The sequence below is a fragment of the Nipponia nippon genome, unplaced genomic scaffold, assembly GCF_047370975.1.
Source record: "Nipponia nippon isolate SJK-2023a ecotype South Korea unplaced genomic scaffold, ASM4737097v1 scaffold_4, whole genome shotgun sequence".
Classification (NCBI taxonomy): domain Eukaryota; kingdom Metazoa; phylum Chordata; class Aves; order Pelecaniformes; family Threskiornithidae; genus Nipponia; species Nipponia nippon.
This window is the reverse complement of record NW_028262358.1, coordinates 106,075,158-106,097,423: the sequence shown is the minus strand read 5'-3', so window position 1 is coordinate 106,097,423 and position 22,266 is coordinate 106,075,158. Positions and strand designations below refer to the sequence as shown.

The window sequence follows — 22,266 nt, the reverse complement described above, 5'->3', positions numbered from 1 at the left end:
CTAAAATTCAAGGGCCAATAGGAAGACAGCATAGATGGCAGACATTAAATTTTGGTCATGATACAATAACCCAAGTTACAAATCAAGACCCCTGATTTCACTGCTACTGTAACTCAGGGTTGGCCACCTGGAGCAAAGAACACATTTTTGTTTTGTTCTCTTTTTAGTACTTAGTTGTCTGTATTCCCCTTCGTAGGAATGTCTTACTGTCTAAAATGACTTCCTAACCAGAGATCCTGTAACAAACAACAACAGAACATCAAAGGTGACTAAAGGAGGAAGATCAAACACGAATTAGGCAATCCAGGGAGCAATTAGAGGACATCAAAACTACCCTGAGGGAGAGAACAGGACTGAGCTAGCCCACCCTAGTTGAACAGTCCTATTGACTTTGATCAGCCAGAAAAACATGGATGAGTTGAGGGAGGTCTGTTGATAGCCCAAATCTCAGACAACCTAGCTGAACACACCCTCTTGCCTCTTAGTGTACTTTGGTATCTGACCTGAAAGTTTGAGGAACTATATCTTTCTTGTTTATTATTTTTAAACACAAAAATCTATGTGGAAAAAACAATTTTCTTCTGAATGTCCTGTTAAAGTATCACATTACTTCTGGTTTTTCAAAGACCTTTGTTTAACTATTAATCTAACCAAACTTTAACTATTACTCTAATCAAACTATGGTAGGTTGATTTTGCTCCAGAAGAACTGTTGCATTTCACTGGAAGCTAAGGCCATGATGACTAGAGCAGAACATTCCTGTCCCAGATTGCGTCATACTGGTAAAGTTACTAATGACTCACCTTTTAGGCTTGTCAGGCATCTTGCCCAAGCTAGTTACCTAGGCTTACGCTATTAACAGCCAGATTGGCATTTCCAAAGGGCAAGTCAGCTAATGACAAAACCACAGAGAAGTTGGCTGGAGGGGATGCCTGAAGGCCTCTTGACCAACCTCCTGCTCAGACAAGGGCTATTGCCAGCACTATCTCATATCAGCCACGGCTTTGTCTAACTGAATCTTGAGAATCTCTCAGAAAGAGGATTCCCAGCATTTCTATGTAACCCGTGCCAGTGCCACACTACCATCCTGGTGAAAAATATTTTTACGCGATATCCAACCTAAACTTTTCAAGTCACAATTTACAATCATTGCACCTTGCTACATCTGTCATCTGCCACTGCAAATAATTGTTTTGCTTTATCAGTTTTTGTAGTTTCTCTTCAAGGTGTCACAGGTTGGTGTTGGGTCACAATCTTGCCCCACTTCACCAGATGAAGCAAGCCCAAATCCCTCAGCCTATGCTCATAGGTCATGTGCTCAAGGCCCTTGGGCATCTTGGTGGTCCTCCTTCCAGTTTCTCATCATCCCCTTTGATCTGGAGAGCCCAGAATGGGATGTGTCCTTCCAGGCAGGACCTCACATGCACCAGCTGAGGAGGAAAGCAGCTTCCCTTGATCTGCTAACTGTATTTTTCCTGATGATGTTCATTCTTTTAAAATTAAGAACAGAAAACATTTACACTGCTCTGGAGAGTTCAATAGTGTTCGTTCATCACTACCTCTAGGACCATTCCCAGGATTTGGTATCCCCATGGCCAGGAGAGGCAGGGGCTCCCTGGGACAGCAGGGCAGGGCCTGGCAGCCAGGGCCTGTCCCACTCCCCAGCCAGGAGCAGGACAGCTGGGGGACACTGGGATGAGCCAAGGCTGGGCCAGGATGTTGATCAGTGGGTTGGGATCAGGCCCACTGGGGGAAGCGGAGTCAGACACAGCCCTGGGATGGCTGGGCAGGGCCGTGGGGATGGGGCTGAGCTGAGGCCAGGCTGGAAATGGCAATTAGCTTAAAGCAGGTCTGTTTGCCCTTGCAGGGGGGCTTGGCTTTCCCCACAGCAGCTCCCTCTCCTGAGGAACGCACTCTGCTCTTCCCAGGCTGGCATTGCAGTCCAGTAGCCAGGGCCCCGGGCTCAGGGCACCCAGGACCCTGACAGTATCCATCTAGGAAATGGGCACAGTCCTACTGCATTCGTCTGTCTTCAGAGAAGGCACTGGTTTTTATTTATGTCTGTAAAACATGTGGCTGGGTGGCTCTGATCCTGGCTGAGGCCTCCAGGCACAGCTGTAGTACAAATAATAGCCTGGAATCTCTTCTGCGTGAGGTATTTCCTCATTGTAGGCAAGGGATTAAACTAATAACACCCAATTTCCCGTTATGCTGATATTAAGGAAAATTACTCTGTGGGAAACCAGTAGCTTGTTGGTTCAAGTATATTTTCCTTGGGGCAAGTCTCTTCAGGGGAGTTTTCTTATTTTCCTTTACCATTACAGGCCAACTCTTCCACTAGGTACGTTGGCTGGCTATTGAGCAAGGACCTATGGTTTCCTACATTTTAAGCAGCTTACCAAAGCAAGGCTCAATATTATTTTTAATTTTTATGTATTTTTTTCCCTAGTATATTGTTTAAAAAGCCAGGATAAAAAGGGTGTTATCCTATTGCATTACCTACTTTTCAAGCCTGACTTCACTAGTCAATGCAGGTTAATAAGTGTTTTACCCCCACTATCATCTGTGATAGTTGTATGGATTAAAAAAAAAAAAAGCAAATAGACCTAATAGATCCATATTGCAGAGTTAGTAAAAAACAAAGCTTATGGGCATTCCCTTAAATAACAGATAATGGGTTAGCAAGATCCACTTCCTATAGCTACACCCAATAAACTCCCTTTGAAAGGGAGGACACATTAAAACACATTGTTCAAAAAAACCACAAATATCTGGCAAATGTAAGTTACACTGGCTGATATAAGATATGGTAAGCATCTTTCCTTGGACACATACACTAGCACCGGGTAGCCTAGCTGAGGCGAAGACTCAAAGATACTTTGGCAGAGAACCTTTGCCTTTTTTGCCAGTTTATATAGAACCTGTCCCAGGAATTTCTTATTATCTAAGAAACTAACAACACATATTCAGATGACCTACAAGACGTGAGGCAATTAAAGATACCCTAGCACATTCCAGAGAACGGTACACTCTTGGTTGAACTTGGAAGGAACCTTTCTCATAATGTAACCAGTGAAGGAGGAATTCTCCCTGAAAATTCATATTATATTCAGGAAAGGAGAATGACAGCTTTTAAAGCTATCAACAACACCACTTTCCCAACTGAGAGGAAGAAGGATATTTGAATCCGACTTCTGCGGAGACAACTTCCTCAATCTTCTTTGCTGGACTCGATGATTTTAAAGGGCTTTTCCAACCTAAATGATTCTATGTCATAAACTCTTGAATGCCCATGGTCAGAGAAGAAGTTATATTGCCTCTGACTTATGAAGAAGCATGCGGTATTTCAAAAAGTATGTATCCGAGTATAGCATAAGCTTTTCTGGATAGTTGAGAAAAGTTTATGAACAAACACTTACGACTTCAATTAATTGACTTGGCTGATGTGCTGAGTTTGGCACATTTGCTGACATGCCATCCAGCTACCCCATGATACTTGCTTTGCGTACATAATAAAAATAAAAGGCACCATTATATGCTTTCAAAACCAGTCTGAGTTTTGCTTCTGCCTTTAAAAGATTAAAGATCAGATGTGTTTAAGCTTTAGTCCTGTGCTGGTATATTATAATAAAACCACTTTAAATATATGTTTTTATTGTGCTTTTTTATCAGCTATTTTGACAATTTGTTTCTCTTAACTGTTACTGTTATTGTTAACCAAAAGGGTCCGAAATAATAAACTAAGTCATGATTCTGTCTGCCAAAGTCAATGCAAAGCGTTTCCATCGTCAGGTATCCGAAGACATATTGAAATGTCTTGAATGCCTCATTTTATATACAGAGACAGAATGTTAACATGGAGATATAAACTAAACCAAAGAGGATTTGAGCTTATATTTCTTATATCTGATTTTTTTTGAAAACAAAAGATAAAAGTATTAAATATTTTATCTTTTACAAAGCTTTTCTTATTACTTCAGCAAAGTGAAAGCTACAAAACTAAATTACTGGTATGGAATAAAACCAGCAAGTGGCAGTATTTGACAAAAATCTGGGAGGTAAGCAGGAAACTTTTAAAGGCAAATGGAGATTTACACTATGTCTAGATGTAAGGTAAGCACTTCTACGAACATTCAGAAAGAAAGATTTCTCATTTCCAGCATAAATAACTTTTTTTTCTTTAATTAGGTCAGCTCTTCAACTAGAGAAATCGGAAACAGAAGACAAATTTCCCAGAGATATTTATATGCAGGGTCAACAAAAATGACCATGCACATTTTATAAAAATTGTTCTATGAAAACTGGCTAAGAATAGAAACATATATCAAAATCATTTGGAACTCTGATTTATTAGAAACCTTCTCTGCCACCAATTTAGAATATCATGTAATCAATATTAAAATCGTTATACAGTTTTTTTGCAGTGCATTTTATAAAAGAAAATAAGATGTAGATAAACCAGAAGAAAATTCAACTGCAATTTTAAAGCATAACAGAGGTGTCAGAAGCCAAAAAGGATGCCAGCATTATTGAAAAGTATAATTATGGAGTAATGTCTATATTTTCAGCACCAAAAGCATGCAAGGACCAGAAGACAGACAGTTAAATGAAATTCACGGCAGAAGTTTTTCTCCACTCTTTAAAAACTACAGTCTCATGAATACCATAAATGACCACACAGAAGAAGCCTTTGGGCCTGATTTTCTTCTTACTGAACTGTTTCTCATTGATTTCAGCTACCCTGAATAGTTTGTGGCTCAAGTTTGCTCAAGACAAACTTCTTACTCCTGTTATTTTATTACACAAACACTGTTTGTGAAGGAAAAAAAAATAGGAAAGATTTTGAGGTTGTAAAATCAAACAATAAAAAACTCAGGAAACACCAGAAATTTGCATTCTGCCTTGTGCAACTGCATTGAAATAGTCTTCAGTTACTTAATAAAAGACATTTTTTTCCACAAGTTTCCTACTGTATTTAGTTCAAAGACTAAATCACAATCTGGAGATGAAAACTCTCTAATTCCAGAAAGTTTGTGAAGAACGGTTAAGAAACTGTTAGGACTTCCAAAAGTTAGCTTAACTTACAACACGTAATAATGTAAATACCTTTCCTAGGCAGCTTTAAGTGAAATGGATTTCCTTTTTAACCCACTCTCTAAGCATCTTTATAAACTCCCCCTTTACTACTGCAGAAAATCTCTTGAAAGCTTTTTTGGATCTTCTTATTCACCTCTGTGAAGACTTTTCAATCTACCCGTATTTCTCTCTTCTCTTCCCTGCCAAACTAGCATTTTATAGGCTGAAAACAAGATGCAGTTTTTGGCTTCAGAAAATGTAGCCTCGACTCTTCAGTCAGTGCACTGACAAGGAAGGAACTGACTGCTGTCTCAGCATCTCAATGAATGGCAAGTTGATCTGCATTATATTTTAATTAGAAGCATTAATATTCTATCCAGTGTCTAGTGCTGAGCTAATTGCATGCCACCTCATACTCTACCAGATTCCACAGGGCATGAAGAAAAGTCTAACTTAAATGACTTATGAGGCATTAATAATATATTAACCAAGAGCCTGGAGGTTGCATATAACGTAAAGTAAATGGCAAGAATGTTATACAGAATGTTAAGGCTAAATTGCCTAATTAGAGTGAAAATATCCATGCACTTTTAATCTCACTCTCAGAATTACATATGTATAGCATAGATACTTCCAATGCATAGTACAATAGTCTAGCAAGTCCCCAAATGCTAAAAACTTTCCAGAACAATTTTAATTTCCTACAGAAAACATGATTAATTTTGACTATGTGCTCTATTTTTGAAAATAATCATAAAGCACCAAAATGCCACAAAATAAACTGTCATGATATTTTCCTAAATGCTACAAAAATCCCAATGCAGTGATATGTCTATATTACCGTGTTTAATTATCTGACCTCAGATGTTCTGCTGCTTTTAGTATGGGCACTGCAGGATGACAGATTTACAACCACCGAGATGCTCTAACGTGAGTGGCATTTCCGAGACAAAACCTTACTTGTGCCAACACTTGCACTCCGTAGGTCAAAAGTGCCCGAGCTTTTCCTGGGCCAGGAAACAAATGTAATTTTCAGATTAAGACATGCATATATCCCAACACTGATTACAAATGCAGAGGAGGTGATACACAGAGCAGCTGCTTGCTGAATCGACATTGAGGTGATGCACATTTTAACCTGCCTCTGGAAACTCTCACAAGCCTGTGCAGGCTCCCAGTTAGCCAGCCTCCAGCTCACTGGGAGGTTGAAGAATGTTTTAAAGGACTCCTTAAAACAAGAAAAACACTTCTATGCTTCCATTAGCTAACTCCTTTTGAAGATATAAGCAGTCATGTCTTGGTTTAGACAAGAGAGACATAGTGACTCAGGAAAAACATAGTCAAATAGTACTTCTGCAGAAAGCAAGTTACAGATAATGACTCATCTCAGCATATTTTGATTCTGGGCCCATCAGTGATTTCTAGCACTCAGAGCACACTTCCAGGCTCTCATTTCCTACATGAGGTGTTTAACTTGGTTTAAAAAAAAAAAAAAAAAAAATCATTCTCTGACTCGTGCTAAAACTAAATTTTCACAGCGAGATTCAGAGTAAGAATTACTATAGTTAAGTTTTAGGCAAGAATGGCCTCTACATTCTCCCCTGAAGAAAAAGGCATGCAGGCAATCCTGCAGAAGTGCCATGGTTTATTTCTGGGGTGGAACTGGGGTTGCTGACATCCATCATTTGCAAGAGAGTGTGTTGTTGTTACACATAATAGGCTAGGTGTGATCACTGTTATTGTCGTCAGAGAAATGACATTCCAATGTTTCCACCTGGGATAGTCAAAGCATGGAGAATGCTGGAGAAAAGGTATCTGTCTACTGTGGACCTGACACCACAGAAGAATGACAACATATTTAGGGCAACGTTAGAAATCTCAACGGTAATCTAGTTTTGTGTTCTCATGCAAGATTTGTTTTGAGAAAGTGTTGGGATCATGGCAGTTAAGGCTGCAACCATTATTTTTGTAAGTACAGTGACATTCCGGTGCTCGTCTTACACCTCCTTGCCAGTGTACACACCTAGCCAAAACCATCACCTGAAGGTAATTCAGGGCAAATCCGACAGATTTTCCTGGTTCAGCAGCGTAAATTGCAGCACTAAGAGGGGGTAATCCAAGGGGTGCGTATGCGAGCCTTTCAGAGCAGGGCAGAAACGGGACTTAGTTTGCTGAACTTGCTTCTTCCCATACGGGTTTCTCTTTCCCTTCTCTTTTTCCCCTCATCTCTTCTCTTTGCTTTCTGTCTCTTTTCCTCTCCTCTCCCTTCCTTTTCCCTTCTCCACCCCTCTCACTTCCCTTCATTTTCCCTTCCTTCTCTCCTCTTCCCGGGTGCACGCAGCCGTCCGTCTCGGGGGCACCTTCACCCCCTCCCTTCCCGGGGATGGAGGCGAGGGCCGGGCAGCAGCAGCCGGGGCGCGGCGCGGCCCCGCGGTGCGTGCGCAGGGCGGCGCGGAGCCCCCACGGCGGGGCGGCCGCCCAGCTCGCCGCCGGCCGGGGCGGGCCCACCGCCGTCCCCTCCTCCAGCCTGCGCGGGGGGACGGGATCGCCCCGCCGCCGACCAGAGCGGCAGCCGCGGCCGGGGAGCGGAGCGGGTGCGACGCGGACCTGCCGGACCCCTCGCCTCCTCCTCCTGCCCCGCGCCCTGCAGCATGGCCCGGCGCGAAGCGGCGGCCGCCCCCGGCCTCTGCCTCCTGCTCCTGCTGCTGCTCCGCAGCGGGGGGCTCGCCCCCCCCGCCGCCGCGCAGCCCCCGCCGCCGCCGCAGCGCGGGAGCGTGTGGTGCCCCAGCCGCTGCCTCTGCTTCCGCACCACGGTGCGCTGCATGCATCTGATGCTGGAGAGCGTCCCCGCCGTGTCCCCCCAAACCACCATCCTGTGAGTAGCCCGGCGGGGGCTGCCGCGGCTCGGCGGGCAGGGCGGGGGGCGGCGGGCGGGCAGAGGAGGAGGAGGAGGAGCGGTACCTGGGGTGGGAGGCACTTTGGGTGGCGGTGGAGCCTCGGCCCTTTGTCTGCGGTCGGGGGAGGGGGGTTGAACCCGCGGCGGTGCCTCTGCCCGGGCGGCCCCGGGCGCTCCCCCCGCTGCTGGCGGGGCTCCTCGGTGAGCGGCGGCCCGGGGCTGCCCGCGGCTCGGCGGGGCTGGGCTGGGCTCGCCGCCCCCCGTCCCCGCTGCCCGCCCGGCCTCGCGGCCGGTCCCGGGGGCGGCGGTGCCCCGGAGCTCCTGGCCGGCTGCGGCAGCGCGGGGGGCGGCCAGTGCCCGGGCTCGCGCCCGGGTTTTGCGGGGGCGGTTAGCGGTGGATATTCTGGTTAACCTGCGGGCATTGTCTCTCCGGCTTAATCGTCCCGAGAAGGATTTTGCTGCTTCCTTAGTTTCCTGCTTAAAAGCAAATTCAGCTGGCAGGAGGATCGACAGGGATGTGTGTAGCACTTCAGTTCTGAGACACGGTGGGGATGTATGAGCAAACCGGGACCCAGACCTTGGGCTTACTGAAAACTAACCCGCTTCAAGTTCCTGCGGAGACTTGGACATTATTTAATGTCCTGGTTTTTAATTTAGGCGCTAATGTGTCAGTTGAAGTCTCCGGCCATTCCTCTATAGGGTCTGGTCACTGTTTTGAGTGGGATTGTGTTGGTCATGCAATTCAGTATTGACAATGATAAATATTTATTTCATTCGCATTGGTTTTCCTGAAACGGTTCCCTTTCCAGCCCTATTTGCCTGTGGTAAATACAAAGTTCTAAACGGGTGCCCCGCGCGATTTTGTTTCGAGGCTTACTGCGAGGAAGGGATTTGTTCCACCGGCCCGCTTGTACGTGGGCTCCGAGAGCCCTGGGCACCGGCCCCGTCCCTCCCTCACGCACACGCAGCCGTGGAAGCCGAGCAGAGCTTGGCCCTGGGAATTTTCTGCAGGGCCTCCGGTAATAAATTGACTTGTGACTTTGTCAGAGATTTTCGAAAGGGCTCTATAAAGCCTTGGTGTGTTTCAGCTTCCAAGTATTATTTCATGTGAAGAGTACAGTCATTTAACATTAACTGAGTCCCTCTTTGGCAAGGAGCGCAGCCTTTTTGGCAGAATGGGATTAGTCCTGCAGTACTTGTAAACCTTTTAGGGAACAATACAGGAAGTGGGCGGTTAATGTTTCTTACATTTGAAACGAAGTACATTTACAGAACACCTTTTGCCTTGAGATTACAGGAAACTGTGTAAAGCTAGTTTTGTGAAACATCTTAAATGTAAAAAAAGGGACAAAAAAAGAAAATCCTTAAGAGTATGGAGTTGTCTTAATGGCTTGGTTTCATGTTAAAGGTAGAAGGGCCTGCAACAGCAGAAAGTATTAGATTAAACCTAGCCAGGGTGGAGCTCCCCTTACGGTGGGTATTTATAATCTTGCCGTGAGTCAGAGGAGAGTGTGTGAACAATGCAAGCATTATACTCGTCTAACCCCACTAATATATCAAATTGTCTAGTATCCCAAATCTGAATTATCATTCTGGTATAATGCAGCAAAAGTAATGCAAAAGAAGTTAAAAACATTTTTTCAGCTTGACAAAGAACAGTAATTCTCAAAATATGCCTGTGGATGACCAGCATTCTTCAAAACATAATGGTGGCCTTACTTGTCGTCTGGTAATGGATATTCTCCTTTTTCACCAGCCGACTAGGGGACTATTACAAATAAAATAATACGATGTGAATGCACAATTGCTCCTTCTGCTACAGTTCTGCTGAATGGCTGTGGATGGGGAGGAGACGAGCCAGAAGACAGTCAGGCAATATGAATCTCTGGGACAAAGAACAACGGTACAATTTATTTAGTAATCAGTAGTTTGAAGGTACCAATTAAACATAAATAGCTTATCTACTGTATGTTAATCGCCTACCTTTAGCTGCAGGATGTACTTTCAGAACAATGATTACATACCTGAGGTACTCATTTAATTACCACATGGTTTACCACGCATTTTTACCTTACTGCTACGTAGAACTGCAGTTCTACACAGCAGTGTTATGCTTCATGGAGGCAGCCCATCACCCACAGAGGGCTTTCTACACTCAAGAATAGTTTTCTTTTTTAAGCATGAAAATAAGAAGCAGTTATTTCATCTCTGGTTTGACTTGCACAGTTTGTCTTTCATGTGGAGCCTGTATATTGAGTGTATTTTCTTTAGTAGTGGTGTTGATAGCTAGATAATTAGACATAATGAATTAATTTCAATTGAATGCCTTCTTTAAAACATGGACTTATGAAATCTTGCGAAGTGTGTTGCTGATGGGTTAAGCCCATTTTTACTGGCATTGGTAAATTCTGCTTTCTTGTGTGTTTTGTTTCTTCCTGAGGACACAGATTGACAGTGCAAAGTAATTTTGCAAAAAAAAAAATCACCAAAGTTTTTCATTGTTTATAAGCGTATAGTTGTATTGGGTTTTGCTGAGCACTGGTTCTGAAAACTGTCCCATTTTGGAAGCTGAGTTGACTTTGCTCTACTTCACGTATAATTTGTTATATGGATTAAAACAGCATGGGGCCCAGACCAACAGTACAGCCAAATGTTTTTCTCCACATATCAAAAATGTCTACTCCTAATCTCAGGCTCTCTTTTGAAAACTGTTCATAACGTTACTAGTTGCTGACCTTGCCAGTGCTACTTCTGGCTGTACATTTTCTCACTCTCTCCTGCTTCCCCCACTTTCTGGCACTTCCCTTTCCCTGCTGCAGGCTGGGATCCACAGCTTGGATTTCTTCTGCAGGGTGGATTTTGCCAGCTTCGAAAGTGCTCGTGGAGCTTTGCGTGAGCACGTGGTTTCACCCAAGATGAGATGATGGCCCAGACTCTTTGTAGGACTAGGGCCCGCATCCCAGCCAGCAGGTCCTGTGCTGACTTCCCTTAAGAATGGGGACCCGCCTCCAAAGTGGTTTGCAAAACCTTAACTACAGTCCTGGAAGTTTCCTTTCACCTCTGAGAAAATAGAGTGCTTATGTATTCATACATGAGCTGAAACATATTTATATTAGACCATTTAAATGGTTGAGGAACATAAAATTCTGGATACAGTACTATTGCTGTCCTCTCTTCCCTGAATTGTATCCTGTCTTACGTTTATTTAGGGGATTTCTGTGTTTTACAGCCATTTCTAGTTCATGGTGTTTGTAATTTTGACAGGGGTCCTTTGAGTATCGATGCAATATGTCACTATTTGTATCTTGCCTAAACATGACCAAAATCCAAACCCCTACAGGACTAGCTACACGTACCCGGACCAATACTAAAACTTATTCAAAGTTTTTCTTGGCAGCACCTGGATGCTCTCTGATTTTTTGCTAGCTGTACAAGCATTATTGCATTTACTGCAATTGGGTCTCAAAGACTGAACAAGAATAGAAACAAATCTTCTGTTGAAAGCAGAAAAGGTAAAAATTATCAAAAAATAATTGTCACAAAAGAAAGTGAACTTGATTTGCACTAAGAATGGCATGCAAATTACTGAGGAGAAAAATTTATTTTGAAGTAAGTCACTAGGAATAATATTTGCTACAGGTAGTTATTACTTTGGCTCTCCTATATGTCTGCTATGAATAAAACACCTTTTCGATATGTGAGTATAATTTTAAGTGATCAGACCTTAATAGGACTTTTTAGATTGCAGCCATTCCAGGTGAGTAGCTTTTGAAGGTAGTCACTGAAATTAAATTGAAGGCAACAGTCTGTGTTGCTTGTTACTGCTTTTGTTTACATGATTCCAACATATTCTACAAATTGGATAGTTTACGGTGCATACCTTTTTATTTATTTATCTATTTTAATTTCTGGTTTGTAGTGTAAATGTCAAGGATCCATCGAAAGGGAAAGGGGAAAGCATTAGTTGTTTGATTCTATGGTGAGTTTCCAGACAGCTGTATAAGAATTACTTACATTTTTTTTTTTCATAGCTCCATGAGAACTTTTGTGGAATCTGATTTACACTCGCAATGCCAGTGAAAAGCATTACTGATGCTTTTCAAGAGCATCTATCTTAATAAAATTTAAAAAAAGCCCAAAACAATTGAATTACACAAATCACACATCTGTTTGAAGTGTACATGAATTGCCGAAGAGATAGGGGTAATGGGAACGTAATGACTTTTTGCATTTCAGTGTTGATTTGTGATAACATTATGCCTCTTAACAGAGGCATTTAGGGAAAAGAAATGGGTGGTATGTGTGAATTCTGTCAGTGCAGGAGTCTGGGCTATGAGAATGATGCATGCTATTTGCAGATCTGCTGTTTGGAAATGATGCATTATCAGTCAGCAAACCACCATCGCATTCTCATCTGAAAAATGGAGGATTCTTGCTTCCAATCAGATCTTTGAAAGCCTTTTAGAAAACTTGCAGTAGATTAAGCAGTTAAGACAGCAAATAAATACACCTCGACACTGTGAAGATCAAAGGATTGTAGTCTCAAATGTGGACTGTGAGTAAGCTTGCTCACTTCACTGCTGAGCATCAATTTACATATAGGAGGTAGTCAAGAGATATCACACCGGTATAAGATTTTAGTTAAGATACAGAGATTTGTATATACTTAGTGTTCAGAAAAGAACAGATACTAAGGGTTTACTTGAAGTGTTTGAGAATAACTGAATACAGACACAGATCTTGACACATCCTTGACTGGGCAGCAGGCTGCATTAGATGCCAGTGATGATTTGCTTGAATTACACAAAGCAGGGGGAAAGCATAAGATTATTTCAATAAAAATTATCTTAGGTCTTCCTTCATGGAAATTTTATGACCAAGTGCAGAATTCAATTTGAGATTAAAACACCTACATTTGGGTCGCTGTACACAGAAGTCTACAGCCATGTTTGGTGTCTGAGCTTCCCTTCTAGTGAGTAGCAACTTAGCCAATACAGCCTGTAGCGCCTGGAGCAGGACTCGGCTCACCTGAAAGGGGGTGCCTAGGACTCGATTCATTTGCTAACTGTAGTATCTAGCACCATTTGAATTCCCTCGAGAAAATAATTTCTAGCCTCCAGCTGCCTCTTCAAAAAGGACACAGGTCTCCCATTGGGCCTGTATCATACCAGCTTGCTCCCAACATGTGTCTCAGCCTAGGACATCGAAACCAACAGCAGGCACCACCACAACTGAATTAAGCTGCTACTGTTTTGGCAGTTTATTAATTTATTCATCCCTTCTCCTGCATGAGCATGTTGACTAGTTTTCGGTTGACAATAAAAGGAGTTTAAACATCTGTGTGTAGGTGTTGATATTTATGTATCTAAACAAAAGCTTAAAATATTTTCCAGAAGAGAATGTTTTCGTAGTATTTTCGACAGAAAGAAACTACTTGCAAAAATCAGGCTAAGGAGTCATACACAATACAGAAAATAACTTAAGGTATGTTAATTGTTGCTAAAAGGAGAGTATTTCTCCTCCATTAAGCTCTTACCAATCTGAGTACCAACAAATCAAATGGATGCTGCAAAAGATACCACCACCTCCCCCCCAGCAAAATAACTTCGGAGGGTGTGTAGGATGTGAATCCAGCTAAAGTCAAAGCTGTCTGTACTGCTGATGAAATGAGCCAGGACCAAGGCATGAATGTGTTAAGGAGACATTTTCAGAGCTTGCAGAATGTGCTTGGTCATTAGCAGGGGGCAGAAGGACAAAACATTGATAGAGTGTTTGGCATTTACTGGGAGACATCAGGCAAAGCTGCTGAGGGATGCCGCAGAAGGCCCAAACCAGTCTTTGTTTCAAGAACATATCTGTAAGTCATTAGATCCACTAGTGGGAAAGTATTTTTGTCATCTCAGCAGCAAGTTAACCCTCATCAAATTCTTTGTTGAGGAATGGGAAAACGTGGAGCAAAATCATACCCATGGTTTCCTGCAAGTAATTTACTGTATATTTAACACACTGTCATCAGAGGAATACATTGTCTTATGTTACAGTCAATAAATAAAATTTCTGGTGTTCAGCTTTTTTACCAAGATGTATTTTTGACCAGTAAATGACTTAACATTTGAGTGTTAAAATGCTAAATATGCATTTATTTACAGAAAGATGTTTGTAAGAAGTAAAACCAAAGATCCATTTGACCTAATATCTGTTCTCTGAGGGTGACTGGAAGTGCAGCTTATAAACAAGTAGACAGCATAGAGTAGCATATAGTGGTTCATCCCTATAATAATTCACAGCTTAGGGATTTTCTGAGCGAAAGATTGTTTCCATATTACACGTAAATCTTGATGGATATCTCCTCCACAAATTGTTTAACCTCTTTTTTTCAAGTAATTTAGCTGTTACTTACGCTAATACCTTTTGGTGACAAGGAGTTCTACACAAACTACGTGGTGTAAATTGCTCTCTTCTTTTGTTTGAAGCCTGCAAGTTGCTAGCTTCACTTGGTGTCCCCCATTTCTTCTGTTAGAAGAGACAGCGAATACTTGATCCCTCTCTATCATCTCAATGCCAGCCATGATTTTATGACCTTTGATCCTAAGCTTCTCCATTCATTTCTTTTTAAAGTTGAGGAGTCTTCTCTTTGAAAGGTCAGTGTTCTTAACCTCTCATCATCTGAATTGCTCCTTCCCCACTCTGCTGTGTTTTGAGGCAAGGGAATTATAAGTTTCCCCAGTATTTGCATGGACAGATCTGCTGTGTGGACTAACTGGGGATTAGGATGGTCTCTTGTTTTTATTGTCTGTTCCTTTTCTAATAATTCCCAACATCACATTTGCTTTTCTTGAACTGTTGTTGTCATGGAATTATCAAGGGTAGCTTAAGATCTTGTCCACAAGTAGTAATGATCAGTTCTAGGCCCACCATTTTATTTGTAAAGTTTGTTTTTCTCCATATACATTACTTTGTACTAATATGCATTAGGTCTGCATTTTTATAGCCATTCATGGACTGTTGACAGGTCCTTCTACTCTTCTTCCTAGTCAGACTTTGTTAAAATAGATAAATACCATAAACAAGACTTTGTTGTCTCTGTTGTTTGTCCCTCTTCCACTTATGAATAAATTGACCAATGCAGAACCCAGCACAGCTCTCCATGAAACTGGTGACCTTCCCCCACTATGAAAATTCACCATTTACTACCAGCACGTCTTTATATGCTCATCTGGTCTGTGTAGGATATTTGCTTTCTAGCTGTTTCAAAGTTTTAGGAGTTTGGACTGTGGTCAACACAAGATTTTTTCGTTTGTTTTAATGAAACATTTTAGAAAGCCATGAAGATTATATAGATCACTGGATTGCTTGGTATTGTTGTCTAGGCCCACGGCTGAAAATCACAGGTTTAAACATTCTTCTGTCTTCCTGGTTCTGCCAGGCAGATAGCTTCAGTGCCTCTGCTGTTACTCAGTTTTCCCAAACAACAGCAAAATTAAAAGTGACGAGTTTTATATTGATTTTCATCATTACTTTGGGGAATTTAGGGACATGAGGGACGTTGAGTAAGAAATTTTTGAGTAGCAGAGACAAACATGGGATTACTCACTGGAAAGAGTAAGAAATGGATGCTCGGACATGAGTAAATATACTCTTTCCCAAAGAAGATTGGTGAAAAAATAACAGGGAGATGCCTATCCCTTGCATCATCGGGAGGGTCTGGATCTGAGACACAAGGAGAGGGGTGAGTGTCTCATCTAACATTGTGGTAAACACATGCCTAAGAGAAAAATATGACTAACAAGTATTCCAGCCTCCTCCATTTTTCTGAGTAGCTCTTACTGACTTCTCTCCCAGGTGAGGTCAGTGCTTATTAAGATATGAGATGGGGAAGTCATTAGCCAGCAGAAAACTTGGTCATTTAGGTATTAAATGTATGTTACGCTGCCCACATTTGCTTATGGATTGGCTTGTAAGTACACTAAGTTTAAATTAAAAGGTTCAAAGTCTAGCAGAAAAGAAAAAATAGAAAATATAGCCAGTAAAGAAGAGAACAGAGCTCGGGGTAAAGACAGAAGGAAGCTGTGGAAAGAAAACAACATAATATAATAGAAGAAATTGCTGTTGCTATTATGACATGAAAAAATAGCAGACAACTATTCGGAAAATAACAAGAGAAGAGAAATAGCGTGTGGTGTGTAAAATTGCATAATATTTTATTTTTTTAATTACAAAATACCCTTTTACAGGAATATTTTACTGTGTATAGTGGGTAAAATGAAAATGCTAGATAAATGTTTTCAGGCCCCAATTCTATTTTGAACAATTGAAAAACAAACTGTAAATTTTCACCCATTTGATTCATCTCTCAAAATGGTATTTTTTCAATTATTTCCTTTTGGATTCATATTTCTGAGACTTTCAAAGCTTATTGTAGTTTGTTTACAGTATTTTTTCCCAATTCATATGTTATTTTGTGATCAAATATTTTGTACACTCTAGATCTCATCTTGCAAATGCGAACTTATGCTCATCTTTGTATACATGAGCAATCCCCAGGCTTCTGATTCTTCCTGGGCTTGGACATTTGCTGAGTCTCCTTCCAGCAAGCCAAAGTGCTTACAGCCTTATAGGCTAAGACTTCACTTACAGAAAAGGTTCATTTATAAAATCTATATCACACAAGCTAAATATTTATACTTGTCTTTCTTTTTATGTATAAAAATAAGTTAATATTTTAAATACTTGTGTGTATGTCTGGGTTTATATATACATATATACACATGCTATACATATATACACATGCTATACATATTGTGTGTATGTATATGTGTGCATATATATATACAGTAAAATGCAAACAACTGAGCCAAATTGTCTTTATCATTTGTTCCATTTGGATTTGATGAAAAAAAACAAAACCAAAACAAAAATAGCTTTACAGGCTTTATTATTGCAAACATGGGCAGAGTTTCAAGACAATCCAAAGAGATGGTGCAATGAGAGCTGGCTGAGCTGGAATGGAATGACTCAAATATTTCCTTTTCCTTCCTTTGCTTATCAGGGTGCAAATGTGATTTCTTCTTGGTATGGAATTGTTACTGTTGCTAATGAGAGTCAAGTGATTCTTTTAAAAACAAAATTGAATGAATGTTTAATTTATTGCAAATAACAAAGATTCTCAAACTTCTTGAGAAAGACGCATGAGGGAGAGACCGGCATGGGCTCTCAGCTTCACATCATTTTGTTTCATCTGTATTTACAAAGATTAGCAAAGATTAGAACATTGAAGAGTGTGTGCAGTGCCTGGCATGGCTTCTTGAACCTTGTGAAAGCCTGTAGAACAAAACCTGTGAAGTTTGGTGCAATGTAGTGTTCTCTCTTGTTTTTTTTCCTGAGTTGTTTTCTAAGTTTTACTAAGCAAAACAATGAGCAAATTTCACAATTTCACTCCAAAATTGGTTTTAATGACTGACATTGCTCCCTTTTCTGTTCTGATCTGTTGTTGTTCGAACTTCCAGATCTTTTATTCTCTTTCCAATTGCCACTCCCCAGATCTTTCGGAAACATTTTCTTTCAGCATTCTTTTCCCTTAAATCACTTATTACAACAGTCTACTCATTGCCTGGATGGTCTAAAAAAGGAAAAGAATATTACTTTGTACACAGCGTTACATTAACTAATGACTGTTTTTGGTAAGCAGGATGGTGACTGCTAAGTGTCAAGTAATTTTCATTGTGTTAGCCAGACTGATGGATTTAATAGCCTTTTATTAGCCATATAGCTACCGGTTTCCTTCGTAGGAGAAAAAATATAGACTAAGCAAGTCCATGCTTGCTTTGACTTATTCCCAGGCAGTGTGAGCATCATAGCTGGGGCAGCATGAAATTCAGTGCAGACTTCTCAAAGCAGTTAAATTCAGAGGCTTATGGCCTCTGTCCAAGCTCCACTGTGCTTTACAGAAGGTAAATATTTTGGTTTTACATGGTTTTGGTCAGCCGCTTTGATATAAAACCTCACTCTTGGAGATCTCGTCATAGCTTCTATTTAATGACTGATTATCATGATGATCAGATAAATTTCATGATAATCAGATGAAATCTGTCATTAATATTCAAATCTTTAAAGTGTGTCTGAATCAAAGTCTTATAATGTTTTAATGGCGGATGAGGAAACTTTTTTTTCCAATTTTTCAAAAATATTTTGGAAAATATGTGGGGCAGTGTGTGGTCTGGTGCACAGATAACTCTAGTGAGCCATTCAAAACTTAAATACAAATAACTGCTGCATTACATTGTCTGCTAAGATGATGTAAAAAGCTGGAGCAGCAGTGTGTTGGTGTGGCATATGTATATAAAAAATACACAGCAATTGATTTCCTGCTGGGAAGCTGCCTATCAAAGCAGGATAACTTTTAAGGGATATTTTGTCACTCTTTGGGATAATAACTAATTTGGGTTCAAGAAAAAAAATTTGGTTTGATGACATTTTGATAAACTCTCTGAGAAATTTGAGAGGTGGGAGTATTTTATTTTTTTAAAGACATAAACTGAATCATAAAATTCAGATCTTTGACTTAGTTAACGTTCTCAGTCTCCAATAAAAAAGGCCCAGCCATTTGGTTTAAAGTGCCAGAGAAAGGACAGGCTTTCATCGGGCAGGAAGAGCTGCAGAGCTGCGACGGGGCTGCAAGCACCAGTGAGAGCAATTTGATTATGTGAGTAGGTGGTTTGCTCTGGCCAGGTTCAAGTCATTAACTTTCTGACTTAATTTTATTGGCCTGGGCAAAGCTTAAGTAAGTGTAATCGCACCTATGTAGAGGGTAGAATCAGCTAAAGTAAATCAATTAAAATGTTTGCTAGTTAGACTTTTATGTACAGATAAAGCATGTTTTATGTGTAGATTGAAGACATAGCTGGCAGGAGTGTGAATAATTGCTACCAGGCAATTATTAAAGGTCTGTAAAGACCTTTCTTAGTATAGAAACATTTCCTGTACTTTATTTAAAGCAGTTTTTAAACCTCAGACTGTTCCTTTTCCCGAATGCTCTATCAATAAGCTAAATCACTTGAAACTTCTAAAATTTTGATACATGCCGAAACATCTTTCTTGATTCTGTAAACAACAGTTTTGAAAACTTAGCCAGAAAATCTTCTTATTTTCCTATTATGACATGAGTATTTTCTGAGATGTTTTATATTGTGTCAGCTTCATGTTCTTTTTGGAGTAGATGTTTTCTTTTTGACATCTTCTATTTTCCTTACACATTTTGGATACATCTTGCACGTGAAGAGTTGCATAAAAGTAGTGGAAACAGAAGAAATATTGTCTAAAATGTAAAAATAGTGTGAGACACAATATTCATTGGAGATTTCCAACTAAACAGTTTGGCAAAGTAATTTGAGTGGCAGAAAGCAAGATTTATAATAAAAAAATATTAACCAGCATTCAGTGTCAATCTTTATACCGGTCATATCTGTATAAAAGATATCTATCCATCAATAAGTTGTAACTATCTTTTGAAGAAATTTGTGGGTATGCCAAACACTTTAGATAGTACAGGGGAACTTTTCCATTTTCAATGAACTTGCAATGTAAACAACACTTAGAGAAGAGATATAAGAGGTAGGTAAATGACTTGTGTACAGCCCACATGCTCAAGTACTCAGGAGTATTACGTAGGTCAATTTTGTAAGTCCATGGCATGTGTTTGTGATCCCTTATTCATCAAAGAAAGAAGTAAGAACTAGTTGTGGTTTGGCACTCACCATGCAACAATATCGAGTTGAATTCAAAGCAGTTTTGTCTTTTCAGTATTGGTAAAATTTTGAATTCCCACAATATATACGAAACCAGTAATATCTGCGCAACCCAGATTCTTCAAGTAACAGTTTTGCATTACTTCTCATTTACTTTTTCTCTGTGGATGTCCATGAGAAATTATTTTTGAATAGTATTAGCATAGAGCAAGTACCTGTCTTGCTTGTCAGACATTGTTTATGACAGAATTTGTATCCTGGTTGTTTTTTTTTGGGTGGGTTGGTTAGTTCCACCCCCTGCCCCCCCAACTACCTTCCCAAACTCTTTTCCTGAAATCAGAAAAATATGTATCTCATCATTAGTCTATAATAAAAGATACATCTTAGTCTGTTATCTGAAGTAGAGTTTGCATTTATAGGATCCTTAAATATTAAAATATCTTTTATTTACTTATTGGCTTTTTTGCAGGTTGACTTAGCTTTGAAAATATCCTTATTTCTCTGAGGGGATATTTAATTTTTCAGGAGCCAATCTTCTGGACAGTATAAACAAAAAATTTATTTTCAAACAAGTTAATGATTGGGGTGGAATTAATTTTTTTTATTTTTTAACTTTGAACTTTGAAGATAATTGGACATGATGGTAGATGCCCATAAAATAAATTCTTTTCAAGATCTGGATCCACATGTAAGAAATTTCCAATAGCATCAGGATTTGAAAAACTTGTTGAATACCTTCATGGATTTAAAATTTGCTTTTTTTTTCCTCTTGGTTGGTGCCTCTTTCATTCTCTAAATCTGTTGTTTTTAACTGCATAGTGATAAAGCTTCAGTGGTTGGGAAACAAAATGTCCATTCAGCTCAGCCTTGTCCGTAGCCCTGTGGTTTGGACATGGGAAGGATTTGCCCCTCCAGAGACCAGAGCAAGTGTATAATCTCTAAGGAGAGATTTCAGCCATGACACTACTGTAGTAGCACAACATCTGATGCCTGAGGAAACTTTACCAGTAGAAATTTATATGCTTAAGAGGTTAAGTGCTGGGTTTGTGGCTTGCACTCTTCAGCCTCTTAAATTGTACTTAAGGTGTCTTAAGTATTCATGGAAATCGCAGTCATAAATTGGCATTTGTATGCCCGTGGATCAGAGGGTATATTTGTACTTCTGACCAGTCTTACAGCTATGATGGTTTAGCTGTGGGTTCAGAGGATTCTTTTTCAGGTGAACTTAAAATTTCGTGAATAATATTTGTGGGAAAGAATTTTTTCACTGGGTTTTAAGCAATATATATGGCAGTGTTCTTAGTCAAGCAGAGTACTAGTAATTTGTACATTTCCAGACATGTAAATATGTACTTTTGGGTAGTAGAAACATTCTAAGAATCTATTATTCAAAGCTGAAAAGTAATTAGTAGATACATTTGCTTATTGAAACTCATTTTTTTTAAATTTTTGGCTGCAGATAGTACTCAAACTTCTTTTTTTGAGATGACTATTTATACTGTATATTGAAAGAAAATAGTCTAATGTATTTAAGTAGCTGGTCTATTTAGTATATTAATGCTAGTTAGTATGTAGCTACTTGTTATGTTTCAATTTTCTGTTTTAATTTACAAATTTGCAGTTAAAAAAACCCAACCCAGAAACACCCTGTGTGTGGTACTTGGGTTTCTTTTGGCTGCTGGGTGCCAACAGTAGTTGCTCATTCCTGCCTTTGGTCTTCTCAGTCAGTTCTCAGAGTTAGCTGAAAAATAAACAAGGGGAAAAAAAGTTATTTCACTCTGAATCATTTCCCTGATTTTGTGGCCTGTGATGTCCGTGGCCACTCATGTTAGCCCCGGTGAAAAGGTGGCCTGGCAGGCGACAGAAGGGGAGGAACTGTTTCCTGAGGGAAGCTGTTAACTGGCCCTTGCAGCCACTCACTTTGTCACGGAAATAGGCCTGCCCTCAGGGAAAACCTTAAAAATAAGCCGAGTTTGTGATACAACTTGAAAGGCCAGGTTCTGCACACACAGAGGGCTGTAAATGCCCCTGCTGAGACCTCCTTGCAGAAAAAGTCCCCTTCCACTTTCCCTCCTTGCTGGGGAAGCGAGAGCCACCTGCCCTCCACTCCATGCTTCCCCGGGGCCTACTGCTCCCACCTGGCAGCAAAAGCAATGTCTGTCTTTGGCAATGTTTACAATTTTGACTTTCCCGAATTAATTTTTAATTAATGTCACATCTGTTGAGTTGTCATGACAGGTATTTATTATGTGGTTATTTTAAACCACCTGATTTTCCTAAAATGCAGGTATGTGTTTAGCTTACAGATATTTCTAATATTTTCTTTGCATTCTACTTTTGCAAGACTAATCAAATGTTTTAACTTTTCCCCTTTTGTTGTATATGCATGTGGTTGAAAGCATTTTGCTTTCCTTTTGAACGCTGGGAAAGACCCCTTGAGAGTCCAGGTTAGCTATGATGCGTTATTGGGAAGCATGTGAAGTTGCTCTCCACATGGCCCTAATGGTATTTATGTGACCTGAGGGATAGCTAGTTTGTAACTGATAGGGG

At 40.3% G+C, this 22,266-nt stretch overlaps 1 protein-coding gene across 2 annotated transcripts in view; it reads left to right on the top strand.

The window, feature by feature from the left end:
- Window positions 1-7,609: 7,609 nt before the first annotated feature.
- Window positions 7,610-22,266, top strand: part of PXDN (peroxidasin) — a 90,132-nt gene continuing 75,475 nt past the window's right edge. For both annotated transcript variants that reach the window (XM_087775653.1, XM_087775652.1), the window contains exon 1: window positions 7,610-7,951. In XM_087775653.1, coding sequence (XP_087631779.1) covers window positions 7,728-7,951 — 224 coding nt within the window. In that variant the 5' untranslated portion in view covers window positions 7,610-7,727. The remainder of the gene's footprint in view (window positions 7,952-22,266) is intronic.